This window comes from Primulina huaijiensis, chromosome 11 (assembly GCF_012295235.1).
Source record: "Primulina huaijiensis isolate GDHJ02 chromosome 11, ASM1229523v2, whole genome shotgun sequence".
Classification (NCBI taxonomy): Eukaryota; Viridiplantae; Streptophyta; class Magnoliopsida; order Lamiales; family Gesneriaceae; genus Primulina; species Primulina huaijiensis.
The window spans coordinates 25,476,719-25,492,467 of NC_133316.1; the positions used below are offsets into that span (position 1 = coordinate 25,476,719).

The window sequence follows — 15,749 nt, forward strand, 5'->3', positions numbered from 1 at the left end:
TGCATATTATAATCAAGGAACATTTGGACCTTAGACTAATCAAAGCAGGTATGTCACCATATAGCCGTCCAGGATTTCTGGTAAGAAATCATGGTGAGATAAAACGAGAAAAACCCAGATTGGTTATTAATTATCAAGAAAATTCTGGAGTTTGATTGGTATTTTATACCTAGTAGAGAACATCTGATCAGTTGCATACGCAATGCAAAGATATACTCTAAATTCTATTGAAAGTTTGGATTTTATCAGATTCGGATGGAAGATGAAAGCAAGAAATTCACAGCTTTCTCCACACCACAAGGACATTATATCTGGGAGGTATTACCAATGGGATTGGCTAATTCACCTCAGATATTTCAAAGGAAAATGGATAATCTTTTTAAAGATTATTTTAAGTTCATGTTTGTCTATATTGACGATGTGTTGATTGCATCTAAAAATATGGAAGAATATATTAAACATTTAGAAATTTTCTCTATATTTGTAAAAAAGAAGGATTGGTTCTCTCAGAAAAGAAAGTAGTCATTGCCTCAAGAAAGATCGAATTTCTAGGAATAGAAATCGATGAGTCTGGAATAATTTTGCAAGATAATATAGTTGAGAAAGTGCAAATTTTCCAAACGAGTTAAAAGAAAAGAAACAACTTCAAAATTTTCTGAGAGTTGTTAATTTTACTGGGATGTTTATTAAAAACCTAGCAAAACACAAGAAAGTGTTCAGTCCATTATTAAAGAAAGGTGCAAGATTTATATGGACAAAAGAACACACAGAAGGACTAGTCTATTTAAAGGAGATTTGTAAGAATATTCCAAAAATGGCTATTCCTCAGGATGGAGATGATCTGGTATTGTATACCGATGCCAGTGATCATTGGTGGGCTGCAGTTTTAACAAAGCTCACACCAGATGGAGAACAACCATGCAGGTACTGTAGTGGTTTATTATCAGATGTAGAAGCCATAAGATGGCATATCAACGAAAAAGAATTTTATGCAGTAAAAAGGACTTTTGAAAAATGACCATTATTTTTACTTGCAAAGAAATTTACTTTGAAAGTTGATAACACACATGTGAAAGCTTTGTTGAGGAATAGAATAGAATCTAAACCTGAGAAGACAAGATTATTAAGATGGCAAGCTTTATGTCAGAATTATATTTTTGATATAATGATAATTAAATCTCATGAAAATATTCTTGCAGATTTTTTAACAAGAGATTGTCAGCATTGATATAGATGCTATTATCAAGATGCAGAGGCATTTAAGGGAACACCTTGAAATGCTTCAAACCGAGTTTAACAAGTTAGCACTGAACGCAAAAATTGCGGGAAGGCTTCAAGAAGCGGATAAGAGAATTGTCTCTAACCGAATTACAGGATGTTTATAGGCATATACTCAGTTATGGTCTGTGACACAAAGGCCTATCCTCCAAGGCATCGAGAAGCCATTGGTTTCCCGTATGGAGAGTTTTCGAGTACAGGACTCTATACCTGGAGCAGGGGATTCAAATACTCCTAGCACAAGTGTTAAGTCGGGATCATCTCTAGATGAGTCGGCTAAAACAAAAATTGAGACTCGAGATCCTTATCTCGAGTCCTCAAGTCAACCCTTCACCACGGGGATTGAAGAGGGAGAGAACAACCTTAGACCCAATACTGACAGGGGCAAAGCTAAGGTTGGTACTAATAAAGCTGCAATTTCTCCATTTCAGGTTTACCAACAAACTTGGGAGAAATTAAACACAAGAATTGGCATCAACCCAGCCATGGTTCGAGTTGATGTTGCAGGAAAATATCCTAGGGTATGGATGAAACAAAATTCATATCCAAAGGAGGTCAAAGCTTGGTATGAATTTGGGGCTCTTGCCTCAGTTTATACTACTTCACCCAACTTCCCGGAGATATCAGCATTATCAAAGTGGATACAAGAAGCAGTACATGAAATTTGGACAAACAATGATCATTTGTCCAGGGGAGATATTCTGGAACTGTATTTTTTCAGTACAGCACCAGAACCAGCAGGGAAAGGCTCACACGAAGCCTTTCATTTCATCAGGCTAAGGAGGCCAGATATGAATGCTCAGAAATTTATCAAGGATCCTCTTACAAATGAAACACCCCTGGTTTCTTCATTTAATGAAGATGACATCTCTACTAGGAGAGCATGGGGAGTTTGGGTCTGTCTAACAGAGATGGACAAAGTCAAGTATCCATTTAAATTCTATCAGAATTCTGTAAATGGATCTTTCCTGTTGAATACAATGACAGGAAAAACAACAAGCTTTGCAGAAGACCTGTTCGAAAAGAAAAGAAATCTTATGTGGAATAGCAAGCTGCCGGCAAGTAAAGAAACTCGTCGAAAATTCTGTAATATGACACATATAGAAAGATGGTCGGAGAACATCTGTCCAGAATGCCAGAACCAGAAAGAGCCGGAGTTTGGTAAATGGTTCAAGCCGAGGTCTGATCGGAAACACTTTACCGACACCAGTACAAGTGGGGAAGGACCACAAGCACATTTTCATCAGGGACACAGAAAGCCAAAGATTCCCCGACAAAGTTAAAGTGAAAATGTGATCACTCAACTAACAAAAGGAAAGGCCACCATGTGAGTGGAATGACAAGGACCACTGATAATCGGTGGAAAATGACAAAAGAACATTGAATACTATACCTTTAAAAAAGAATCCAATAAAGAAAACAAGAAAAACTGGATCCAAAATTATATNCGGAGAACATCTGTCCAGAATGCCAGAACCAGAAAGAGCCGGAGTTTGGTAAATGGTTCAAGCCGAGGTCTGATCGGAAACACTTTACCGACACCAGTACAAGTGGGGAAGGACCACAAGCACATTTTCATCAGGGACACAGAAAGCCAAAGATTCCCCGACAAAGTTAAAGTGAAAATGTGATCACTCAACTAACAAAAGGAAAGGCCACCATGTGAGTGGAATGACAAGGACCACTAATAATCGGTGGAAAATGACAAAAGAACATTGAATACTTTACCTTTAAAAAAGAATCCAATAAAGAAAACAAGAAAAACTGGATCCAAAATTATATCTATAAATAAGTGGAGATTGGAACCAGAAAAACACACCAGAACGAAACTTAAGAAAATGTATTTCACATATCTAAAAGTTTCGAAAAGAAGAATCAAGAAAAACAGAGATCAGCTGGAAGCTCTCAGATGGATAATTAAACATTACAAAGAAAAAGGAGACGAGATTACAGCAGATATATTACAAGCTCATCTATATTGGGTATGTGGAGAAATAAAAGAAGAAGAGAAGTTGATTTCTTGATTAATAATCTAGAAAAAGACATTTCAAAATGGAAGGACCACCTCAATGGAGCACTCAACCACTACATGGTCCATATGCAAGCTGTAAAGAGTTATCAAGATTTGGAATCCGAGTTTCAAATCCGAAGAAGCTTTCTATAAATAAGGCAGGAAGAAGGAAGTGAAGATCATCGAACATTTTCCTCATTTCTTTCAACAAATAAATTGTAATATTTCTCTTTCTAGTCTATGTGTTTTTCAAGTTCGGCTACTATAAGTAGCTAAACAAGTTTATCCTCCTCTACATGAGGTTACTATGTAATAATAAATGTTTGTGTTTGAATAAAGAAATCTTTGCTCTAGCCCCTTTCATGTATTATTTTCAAAATTTTATCTTTTACTGTACACTATAATGTAGGAAACGAATTAGAGTTGTGCCAAGTGCTGCTGAAGGAATCTGTGTCAGTAACCATCGGTTGCGATCGTGTGGTTGGACTGTGAGGAGCATTTCGTAAAATACGGTGGATATAACCCGATAACACTTCAATCAAAAAGATAAAATATTTAATTTATTTTACGAAGTCATTATGAGTCTTTAATAAAAAAATCAATTATTTAAAATAAGGTTGAGAGGTAATTTAGGAAATTGGGTACTAGAACCTGATTTGAAAAGAAAAAGTTGCTGAATCATAAGTTACCCATTGGATAACTAGTACAGGGCCTGCTGATACCATACTGCACCTGAGGGTTAAATGAATCTTCGGCTCAAAGTCAGATCGCCGCCGCTTTCCGCCACCTCCTCCCCACCGTCCCCTTCTTCCTTGCTTCTCCATCACGGTAAAACCACAATGCCGAGAATGCCCCGTAAATCTTTCCTTAAACTCACCATTACCTTCGCCTGTCTTCTATCCCTCTTTGCGCTCTATTCCTTCCTCGTCTACGCTAATCCTCCCAATCACACCAAAAGTATTAAATTTAATAATTTGCATGATAGCAGTATTTTTATCGAGAAAAAGGTGAAAATTTATATGTATGACTTGCCGAGAAGATTTACATACGATGTTATTGATAGCTATACGGCAGCGCGTGGAGGAGAAATCGTGGGGGATGATGCGCAGAAGAGGTACCCTGGGAATCAGCACTCCGCTGAATGGTATTTATTTTCCGATCTAAATCATCCTATTGAGGAGCGGGTAGAATCGGCCGTCACCCGGGTCATGGACCCGGAAGAAGCTGACCTCTTCTACGTGCCTTTTTTCTCTTCGTTGAGTCTTGTGGTTAATCCCAATCGACCCACGACCGTGAACTCGTTTCCTGATGGCAATACATATAGTGATGAGCAAACACAGGTACCTCATACCAGATTCTTTGATAATAATGTTCTCTTCTTGTATAAAAAAGACTTAAATCCTACCGGTGTGTTGTAGCTTTTGAAGTGTTGGGAATTGTCATAGCTAACACCCGAGGATGTACTTGTCTGAGTTTTTTCTTAAGTCGATGTCATGATCCTAGTTGTCCCATTCTGAGAGTGTGGAAATTGGTACTTTAAATAGTCGTTGCACTCACTTTTATAGCAGTTTAGTGGGATTATCCCTAGAGTCATAACATAGCATATCCTGCATTGAAAAACTCAAAATGTTCATAGTATGCAGTGGATTGTTGATAATCAGGTAAAGAGCAGTGTACTCATTATTCTTGGTAATTACTGATGTAGGAGGATTTGATAGATTGGTTGGAAGACCAGGTGTATTGGAAGAGGAACAAGGGCTGGGATCATGTATTTATTTGCCAGGATCCCAATGCTCTGTACAAGGTAATTGATACGGTGAAGAATGGAGTGCTATTGGTTTCAGATTTTGGGCGGCTGGGACGCAATCAGGCATCCCTGGTTAAGGATGTGATTCTCCCATATTCGCACAGAATTAAGACATACCAGGGGGATATAGGAATTGAAAATCGCAAGGCACTGCTGTTCTTTATGGGAAACCGGTACCGGAAAGAGGTAACTATTGGTTTCTTTTCCTTGCAATGGATGTATGAAATCTGTCGTGAAATTGTTGTGCATCACACCAGCTAGTTAGGGGTGTATAATGTAACTCGACGCATTCCATACATGATTTATCCTTGATTTTTTTTTTATCAATTTTCACTTTGCTAATGAGTTTGGATCAATTAAATTAAATAATATTCTTGATTTATATTGTAGACATTTACCAGATGGATAATTCAGATCTTGAACATCGAGTCAAGTGAAAGATTATTTGTGGCAGCATGTGTTGATTATGGGAGTAATTTGACAAGGAATATTTACAACTGAATGCTCATTATTTATGAACTTGCAATTATTCTCTCGTGAGCAATATATTCTCATGGTATTGTTTAACGGGCATCTCCCTATAAGATGTACTTTTGATGCATTAGCCATTATTTATGAAATATTGTCGACGCCCGAGCCTCAATAATCTGTGTACATTTTACACTGTTGAAGCCTTTTCAAGCATTAAATAGACAAGGATATTTAGAGATGCCCGGGAGATGATTGATTCACTTGTAAAAATGTCTTGCATGCATCGATGCTTTGTCCGTGTCTGGTGATATATATTTCGCTTGGTTGGAGACTGCAGGGGGGTAAGATTCGAGACTTGCTTTTCCAAGTTCTTGAGAATGAACCAGAAGTTAATATCAAACATGGAGCTCAGTCCAGGGAGAGTCGTCGCATGGCATCGCAAGGGATGCACACGTCAAGGTTTTGTTTACATCCAGCTGGGGATACTCCATCAGCTTGCCGACTTTTTGATGCTATAGTGAGCTTGTGTGTGCCAGTTATTGTTAGTGACTACATTGAGTTGCCCTTTGAGGATGTCATAGACTATAGAAAGATTGCTGTTTTTGTTGATTCTGATACAGCTGTTACCCCTGGAAATCTGATAAAATTGCTGAGGGGAGTGAGCTCAGAGAGGATCTTGGAGTTTCAAAAGGAGTTGAAACAGGTAGTTCTGAGGTGATTGACCCCACCTGTGCCTGGGAAAGAGCCAGCTTTCTTTTACGTGCTTGAAATAAATCCTGGAAAAATCACCATTTATGTTTACATACATTTTTCAAGAGTAATATTTCCTGCGTTGTTTGATTTATTTCCTGTTTATAAGCAATAAACAATTGAGAGGACTGTTTGAGATGGTTTTCAGGCATTTTATATGTGTTCACTTGAAGCATTGATTAGGAAAACTGACTGGACTATTGTTAATGGTAATTTTGGATGTAGAGCCGATCTTAAATATTTATACTTTATTTTATGGTGGATATTATTATTAAGAGAACAGAGTACAAAAGAATGTTGGTAGTCCTCCATTGTGTATGCAATAAAGACTTATGGAGATGAACTGTAGTTGTTAGAGTGATTTGATTTTACATCAGTATTTTCCGTAATGGAGATTTTCATGGTTTGCTTATTGGTGGGGGAACAATGCCATATTTTAGGTGTGTGTCTCTGTTCTCAGCTCGTTTGTGGGAATTTATGGGTTGATTGGACTTTAATTGCAATTGGTGCTGTGTATGTGCGTGGGTTACATTTTTTTTAGCATCTTTAAATTAGAAATTATGTGAACTGACACTAAATTCTCGCTTGCACTCGTGCTAATTTTCATTGGATTCAGGTGCAAAGGTACTTTGAGTACGAAGACCCAAATGGGACTGTGAAAGAAATCTGGCGCCAAGTTTCGTTGAAGCTACCTTTTATCAAGCTCATGAGCAACCGTGACAAACGAATCGTGATAAGGGACTCAAAGGAACCAGACTGTTCGTGTCTCTGCTCAAACCAATCGGGGATGCACATGATACTATGACAAGCCATTTTATTGTTAAGCAATGAGAATCTCTTAGTTCTCATGAGAGAACAAGTGCAACATTTGCTTATACGTGACAATAAAGATGACAATACCATGGAGTGGATCTTGATCAGGTCACAGCTGCATGTAATTCTTATTGCGGCTGCTGCAGAGTCGTTGATTCATGTATGGCTATATGGTTAGATGGGGATTAAAAATTAAAATCGGATGCCTTTAGTGCTACTTGTTAGTTCGTAAAAGCTCGATTGCATAAACGATGCAAGTATTATTGGAATTTAGTGAATCTTGCATAGAGGAAAAACAAGAGCAACGGTGTATATTCAATAAAACTTGATGGAATGACCGTAGATTTTTAAAATATAAGAATGCCTGTTGTAATTGTAAGTTGTATTAAGTAAATTAGCTTTGCCTATTATTACTTATGAGGTTTATTATAAAAAATTTCTTGATGGTTAACAATATTATTATTGAATTTTTATGTTAACAAAAGTGTTGCACGACTGAGAGAGTGCATCTTTAGTCTTTAGAACAGAGAATCGATTTTTTTCTTTATTCAGCATGTACATATGTTGTGGTCAAATTGCATCAGTCGATGATGGTCAACCTTTTTTCGTACTTAAAATAAAATATAAAAAAAAATTTACTCATTCTAGAACTTTGATTGTCCCTAAAAAAAAAAAAAAAAAATGTACGTGTCCAAAGCTGTAACTGAAGGTGGAATATCCAATTATCTTCTTTTCTCTCGTCGGAGAGGAAAAGAAATGGCAAATTTCACGCCTTGCAATTTCAGGACCTTCTCTGTGTCTGCATCAGTTAACGGTAAGAAGCGACAAACTTAATGTGAGTTTTGGGTGAATCTGTACTGCTGTGGGCGTCAAGACTCTCGTGGCTAGGAATTGAATTAATTCATTATATGTAGCAAATAGGATCTTGTCGTTGTATCTAGATTCTCCCTTCAATTACTTTTGCGATGTAGTTGTGTTGGATTCCTCTTGTATAAATCTGATGCATATTGGATTTTAGGATCTCCACCTGGTGCTCCTCAACTGGGTGGACCAGTGATCCTTGAACTTCCCTTGGATCTAATTCGGAGACCTCTCATGAGAACAAGAGCTAATGACCCACAAAAGGTGAAGGAACTTGTGCAAAGTATTGGTGAAATTGGGCTCCAAGTACCGGTAAGATTGACAAGCAAGTCTCTCTTTCCATGCCAATAAATCTGCTGCAATTTGGTGTTTTTGAGTCGTAGACTACTTCTAAAATTCCAATCTAGTTGTTTCTAACATTGTTCATTTGATTTTTAATAACTATATTGTTGTGCATGAGTTGTCTCGCTAAGAAATGATTCCTTGCCAGCCGTCCACCATAGGTGTCCCCGCGGTTTTGCAACATTTCTTGTGAGTAGGAGCATAGTTGCACCTGATGTTTCTTGGTTCTTCGCAGAGCGTATAACCTTTCTATGCATATTTGTAGTAATACAATGTATAAATAGTTTAGTTGTCCAAAAATTGGTTCTGTATGTGTTAAAGTATCTCACCAAACCACTGTTAATTTTTCAGATTGATGTTCTGGAGGTTGATGGCAAATACTACGGTACAACACGCATCTTATATGATATATGCTTCTTTCGCCTGCACTGCTATTGTAAAATTTTATCCTTCTGTTTGTATCATCAGGTTTTTCTGGGTGCCACCGATTTGAAGCTCATCAGCAGCTAGGGTTGCCGACAATACGTTGCAAAGTACGCCGTGGGACAAAGGAAACTTTGAGGTTTTAATCTTCTGGTGTTCCTATATTCATTTAAAAGTTGTTCGTGATCTCCTGTGAATGAATATGATTTATTTCATAATTTTTTATTCATCTTTACGCTGTAGGCATCACCTTCGTTGACTCTACGACTCCCTTTTGACATCAAGCAGTAGCCTTTTCACCTTTAATTTCAACGTCATAAGTACAAAGCAACGTTGTTATTGCAAGTAATATGTGACATCTGTATTAATCGCTCTCATATAAATTTTGTTATTCATGAACTTGTTAAAAATCAAGAGCACCATGCGGCTCTACTTTTTTCTCCTATATTTTCGGAGGGAATGAACGCTTAATGGAATGTCATGGTTCTCTATTGTAACTTTTCCCCGCAGCATGATGGCGCTAGCTTCAAAATTTATACAAGGGATCAATATGGTGAGAGAAGAAAAAAAGAAGAATAAGAACATCAAACTACAAACAACAGCCATCTAACCTACTATACCGTCTTGTTAGCCCAATTGCTGAGACTGAGAGACGTAGACCTGAGTGTCAAACGTCAAGATCCGCCCAAGGAGGAGACACACATGAGAATAGGTCCGAACAAAGAAAAACACAAGCACAAATGCACCCAGACAAGAACCCAAGAAACCCAACAAATGCATGCACACACACGAACACCCACGCACACAAGCCCACACACTAATGTACCCACACATGCACACATGCCCACCCTTCGACCGATTTTTTTAGGGTTGCTTGGTATGAAGGTACGGGAGTTCGAAGTGATCAGAACGGGTGAGGATCGAGATATAACTGGGGAGAGCCGGTCTTGGAGTGAAAGTATATCGCCGAAGAGCATGAGCCTCAATCGCTAATGCCTCTGCCACAGAGTTATCCTTCCGATAAATATGAGAAATATGAATAGCACATCCCCTCATAAAGACAATGTATCCTAGAAATTATATGATCAATAGCACACTAACTCCTACAAGAACAGATGATCTGGATGGAAATTTGGGAATCGGTCTCAATCCAAAAGGGAAAAAACTAAGGTCAGAACAAAGAAGAAGTCATCTCCAAACAGCCCACGACTCCGCCCTGATGTTGGTCTCGACTCCGATGAACTCGTTGAAGCAAAGGATGATCCTGCCTGACGAATCTCGATCAATGCCACTTGCAGAAGAGTCACCGAGATTGCCTCGAGAGCTCCCGTCCATATCCAATTTGAAGTTTAGGGTTTAGGGTTTAGGGTTTTTTTTTTAATAAAATTTTTTTTATTTTTTTACAACAAAAGAGCAGTACAAATAAAACCTTATGGGAGGGGGACTAGACCAAGACCTCCACATAAAAGGCTATACAATCATAACATCAAAACAGAAGTAAAGACATACTACGACAGGGCAACCCGAGATGCAGTCAACAGCGGGTGCCCCAGAATACATCAAGCAAAATAAAACACAACAATGGGCAAGGAGAATTCTGCAGTGAACGCCCATCAGAGATCGCCCAAAAAAGGCGGAAAACTAGATCAACCTGAATCAGGCGGTCGCCCATAAGGTAACCCCACCTGACACTTCTAAGTCCTATAAAATCTGCGCATCTGTGAGCGCGTGCGACCTGGGAGTGGCAAGGACTGACAGGCAGTAGTAGGAAAAAGAGCCAAATCAGCCTCTCGAGGACCACTCCCAAGATCAATCGGTAACGGAATAATGGGACCAGAAGCTGGAGAAACTACCATATGTGCCGGAGCAGTGGAAACAATCATCGGGTCTATCACCACGGGAACAACATCAACCGGAGAAGTGCTAGCCCCAAAACTAGACCCCTGAGCATCACCTGCAATAACGGAAGTAACAACCACTGAAATATCTGGAGGAGTAGGCATCTGAGCCACCACAACCTCGGGCTGAAGAAGGACATCCGCTACAATATCCTCAAAGACAAGAGAAGAAGACGGAGGGCGTGACGGGGAGCAGCCAGCATAATCTCCACCTTGAAAAGAATCTACTGGAATAGAGTGTAGAACTTCAAAAGAGTTACTCAAAGGAGGAGCTTGAGGAGTAATCTGACCAGAAACCTGGCGATGCCTACGTCGCTGCTGAGTCCATCCTGGCTCAGCACTCCTAGAACCTGGACCACTGGGAGGAACCGAACCATGCGGAACACCCTGAGGCTGACCTGAAGACCCTGGATCAGAAGCCGAAAAAGTCTGAGGCCGCTTCCCCTGAGCCTTAGAACGATCACCAGAAGGACTGTAACCGGAACGAGAGCAGCGCTGCACAGAATGACCTAACACCTGACACTTAGTGCAAAAGAAGGGGACTTTTTCATAAACTACCCCTAAAACCTGTCTGTGACTGCCCCGCCCAACCCAGATCTGATCCGGACGAGGTTGCAAAACATCAAGCTCAACGCAAATGCGAGCAAAAGAACCACGAGAACCATCCGCTGTAATCTCATCCACCATAACAAGGTTCCCTAAAAGCTTACCGATATGGAAAAAACACTGCTTGTCATATAAATGCAGAGGTAAATCAGGAATCCGAACCCAAATCGGAGTAATCGAAGACTCAGACTCAAACTTAAACTCCGGTGTCCATTTGAAAAAACAAATCGAAACTGTCCCAATAGAAACCAACTTCTGAGACCATAATTTCAGATAATCTCCCTCAACAGAAAAAATAATAACCAAAAAGCCCCTAGGGAGAAATTTAACAGTAAACGAGCCCATGAAACCATAATGAGAAAGAGCAGCCAGGATAGCACTATTGGGTGTAACACCCCGATTCCCTATAACACGGCCAATCAACGTAAATTTAAAAGGCACTGACAGGGAAGAAATAACCTGATCCGGGAAAAGAAGACCCGGGATGCCATCAACAAGAGTCGGCTCAGCAGGCCCACCCAGCAACTCTCCAAACTCTGCAAAGCTCTGTTTGGCTGAAGTAGGAGCAATAATATCTCGAAAAGTAGACAAGAGAGGTGAAACTGCACTGGGCTGTCCTGAGTTGAACGCAGGAGATGAATGATTGACTGCCGAGTCAACCCGTCGAGTTCGGCCGAGTGACTCGCCCGAGTCAACCCGTGAGTCACCTACCGGAGATACACCGAAGGCCGGCAAAGGGGAGGAGACCACAGAACCGGTGACCAAACACCGAGACTCGGTCAAACTAGGAGCAAAATCGACGATGTTGGACGCGTGACTCGGCCGAACACCATCAATTTGAGCGTTTCCGATCGGTGAAGAGTTATCCACAATTGGCGACATGGAACGATTACCCATCCCTGTAATAGTCATCTTACCAAAGGAATTGAAATTTGGAGAAGGGACGGCGGCGGAATTGAAGATACTATCCGACGCAGGCGAGTGAATAGGGCGGAAAATCGTAGATATGAAATTCCGGCCACAATCGGACACCGATTGGAGCAACGTTTGAGGCGTTTGAATCGTCTTTGTCTGGGCATCACAGATCTGGTCTCCGATCGAACAAACACCATCGGAGGAGGCCGGAATCGAGAAAACCATTGGCGGCGAGTCGGTGAACAGTGAAGTCGCGACTGTGCCGGCCGATTTGGGGTAGCAAACGGACTCCGATAGACTTGATTTTTGGACACAAGATGCGACTGGAGAAGACGATTCCATTGATACCAAAATCGCAGCCGGACGATGAGCGGTGACCGGCGCGATCGAATTCGCCGGTAAATGCGCACAATTCGGACATTCAGACGTGCAATTGGCCGAGCAAACGGGCTCCGATTGAGCTGAAATTTTGACAGTAGCCTCGTCTCGTCGAGGCGCTTCCGATGGTACCCTTGGCCGGCCGAAAACCGGCGCCGACATGGAGGCGATTTTTTGGGCGATTTGGGGGTTTTGGGGGCACTATTCACATGGAGAGAAATTTTTTGGGGGCGGTTTTGTTTAGGGTTTAGGGGGTTTAGGGTTTGGTGAAATGGGTTTCGGGGTTTGGGTTTAGGGTTTTGGGTTTCGGGTTTCGGGTTTCGGGTTTCGGGTTTAGGGTTTTTTATTTTTTATTTTAGGGTTTAGGGTTTGGGGTTTGTGGTTTAGGGTTCAAAGTTCAGGGTTTTTTGGGTTTTTTTTAGGTTTTTTAGGTTTTTTAGGTTTTTTTAGGTTTTTTAGGTTTTTTAGGGTTTTGGGGTTTTGGGGTTTTGGTTTAGGGTTTAGGGTTTAGGGTTTAGGGTTTTTTTTTTTTTATTTTAGGGTTTAGGGTTTGGGGTTTGGGGTTTCGGGTTTCGGGTTTCGGGTTTCGGGTTTCGGGTTTAGGGTTTTTTTTTTTTTTTAAAAAAAATTTTTTTTTTATACAACCAAAGAGCAGCACAAATAACACCTAATGGGAGTGGGACTAGGCCAAGACCTCCGCAAAAGGCTATACAATCACAACATGAAAACATAAATAAAGACATACTACAACAGGGCAGCCCGTAAAACATCAGAACAACAGCCAACAAACCAGTGGGTGCCCCGGAATATATCAAACAAAATAAGACAAAATGGTGGGCACGGAGAACTCTGCAGTGAACGCCCACCACCTAACGCCCAAGAAAGGCGGGAAAAACAAGATCAACGGGAGTCAGGAGGACGCCCGTAGGGCAAACTCGACTGAAGCGCCTTGGTCCGGTAATACCTTCGCTGCTGAGAGCGCGTACGTCCAGGGAGAGGTAAAGATAAACATGCAGTGGTAGAAGAAAGCACCATAGCCTCCGCACCGCCCACACTCTCGGAACCCAAATCAAAAGAAGGCAATGTAGTAGGAACAGGAAGATCAACTAGAGAATTATGAACAACAGGAACAAGCTCAACCACGGGAACGGGAACAACCGGAGAAACAGGAACAACTGCAGCTGAAGACGACACGACCTCACCAATATCATTGGCCTGAGCCAAGAGTCTCTGCTCCGCCGCAAGCTTACTAAGAAGACTCTTAAACTTTTGGCTACGGGGTTTCACAGTGCCCGAAGACTCACCAGGACCAGATTCAGTCGGAATATCCTGCAGTATCTCATAATAATTCTTCGTAGAAATAGGTCGAGCCGGATCTTTCCTCAGAACAAGCCGACGTCGTGTACGCTTAGAAACATTCCTTATAAAATCAGTATCAACGGACGGTGGCTGATCAGACGTAACATCCTGAGACGGCTGACTAGGAGTCTGAAGTGGGGAATCCGATACAATACCCTTACCATGAGGACGTGGACCCTGGTGCTGCTGATCAAAAGACGGAGGTGCGTGAGCAGCCTGACGCTGAGGCTCACGCCACCGCGACCTAAATGGCTGACCATTCCTAGTACAAAAAGCAAGCGAATGACCCAGCATCTTACAATTAGAGCAGAAATGAGGAACCCTCTCGTAAAGGACCTCAACAACCTGACAATGATCTCCCCAGCCTACCCAAATCTTCTCCTGACGAGGCTGAAGTACATCCATCTCAATACACACCCGAGCAAAAGAACCTTGGGAACCATCAGCAGTAATCTCATCAACCTGAACGGGGTTACCGAAAATCTTGGCGATTGGATACAAACTTTTCTTATCATAAAGGTGAAGAGGTAAATCAGGAAACCTAACCCAAACCGGGGCAATAGAAGAATCCTCCTCATACTTGAACTCCGGGGTCCATTTAGAAAACTGTATCACCACAGTCCTAATGGAAATCTCAGGTCTCTCCCAAAACTTCAAATAAACCTCCTCACAAGAAAGATTAAGAACCATATACCCACGAGGAAGAAATCTAACAGTGTGGGAGCCCAGCAAACCAGTGCAAGAAAGAGCAGATATAATAGCCTTATTCGGGGTCAAACCCCGGTTCCCAGAGATGCGCCCGACCAGTGCAAATTTAAAAGGAGCAGAGAGGGAGGAAATAACTTGATCCGGAAATAAAATACCTGGCAGCCCATCACGAACAATTGGAGCAGGCACCTCATCCATCGAAGCAACAACCTCAGCAAAGCTCTGATCCTGTGAAGGTGGAGATGAACAGCGCAAAATATCTCGAAAAGAGACCGTAGGAGGAACTGTACGCGCAGACGAGGCAACACGCTGCGGATCCAATGGAATTGCCAAAGAAGGAGAGTGGACTGCCGAGTCAACCCGCATGAGTAAAGAAGGTGACTCGGCCGAGTCAACTCGGACCAACCCCACCGGAGCAACGATCCCGGCCGGCGAAGTGCGGGGAATCTCAGAACCGGCCATGAACCCTGGAAAAGCGGATGAACTCGGCCCCAAAGACCCGGAACTCGGTGATGAACTCGAAGGAAACCCACCAATTTGGGCATTGTTGATCCGCGAATTATTTCCAGAAATTGAAGACATGGAACAATTACCCATCTCTTGGGGAGTCACCTGGCCAAAGGAATTGAAAATCGGACTAGGGACGGCGCCGGAATTGAAGAAAAACTCCGGCGCAAGCGAGTGAATAGTACTTTCAACCGTAGATCTGAAATTCCCGCCGGCGACGGACTCCGATGGTAAAATCAATGATACCGCTGGAAGCGCCGTGTCATGGGCAGTCTGGATCGGGGCGGTGATCGGAGAAAGAAGATCGGAAGTCGCCGGAATCGATGCTGAAACATTCGACGTCACGATGAACAGTGGTTTCGGAACTTCGCCGGTCGATTTCAGGGAGCTAATGAACTCCGTTTCACCTGAATTTGGGACCATAGGATCGACTTGCAGAGACGAAGCCAACGGTATAAGAATCGTGGCCGGACGATGAACGGACGATGGAGCGATGATGTTCGCCGGAAGGTCGGGGTTTTTCGGAGCTTTGGACGTGAAATTGGCCGGCCAAACGTGCTCCGATGGACCTGAAATGTTGACAGTAGCCTCGTCTCGTCGAGGCGCATCTGGTGGTAGCATT

The 15,749-nt window shown here is 41.9% G+C and overlaps 2 protein-coding genes across 4 annotated transcripts; both read left to right on the top strand.

The window, feature by feature from the left end:
* Positions 1 to 3,994: 3,994 nt before the first annotated feature.
* On the top strand, positions 3,995 to 7,545 carry LOC140988086 (probable arabinosyltransferase ARAD1). 2 transcript variants are annotated; one of them, XM_073456994.1, is made up of 4 exons: positions 3,995 to 4,629; positions 4,995 to 5,282; positions 5,905 to 6,281; positions 6,934 to 7,545. In XM_073456994.1, exons 1-4 carry the CDS (start codon positions 4,033 to 4,035, stop codon positions 6,974 to 6,976), a joined length of 1,305 nt encoding a protein of 434 aa, XP_073313095.1. In that variant the 5' UTR covers positions 3,995 to 4,032; the 3' UTR covers positions 6,977 to 7,545. The 2 variants fall into 2 exon arrangements, with proteins under 2 accessions (XP_073313095.1, XP_073313094.1); XM_073456993.1 differs by having other exon boundaries at positions 5,905 to 6,270.
* A 235-nt stretch (positions 7,546 to 7,780) lies between these two features.
* On the top strand, positions 7,781 to 9,380 carry LOC140988087 (sulfiredoxin, chloroplastic/mitochondrial). Of its 2 annotated transcripts, none has more exons than XM_073456995.1 (5): positions 7,781 to 7,944; positions 8,149 to 8,303; positions 8,685 to 8,718; positions 8,802 to 8,895; positions 9,267 to 9,380. In XM_073456995.1, the coding sequence occupies exons 1-5, from the start codon at positions 7,812 to 7,814 to the stop codon at positions 9,364 to 9,366; spliced, it is 516 nt and encodes a 171-aa protein (XP_073313096.1). In that variant the 5' UTR covers positions 7,781 to 7,811; the 3' UTR covers positions 9,367 to 9,380. The 2 variants fall into 2 exon arrangements, with proteins under 2 accessions (XP_073313096.1, XP_073313097.1); XM_073456996.1 differs by lacking the exon at positions 9,267 to 9,380 and adding an exon at positions 9,000 to 9,263.
* The last annotated feature ends 6,369 nt before the right edge of the window (positions 9,381 to 15,749 follow it).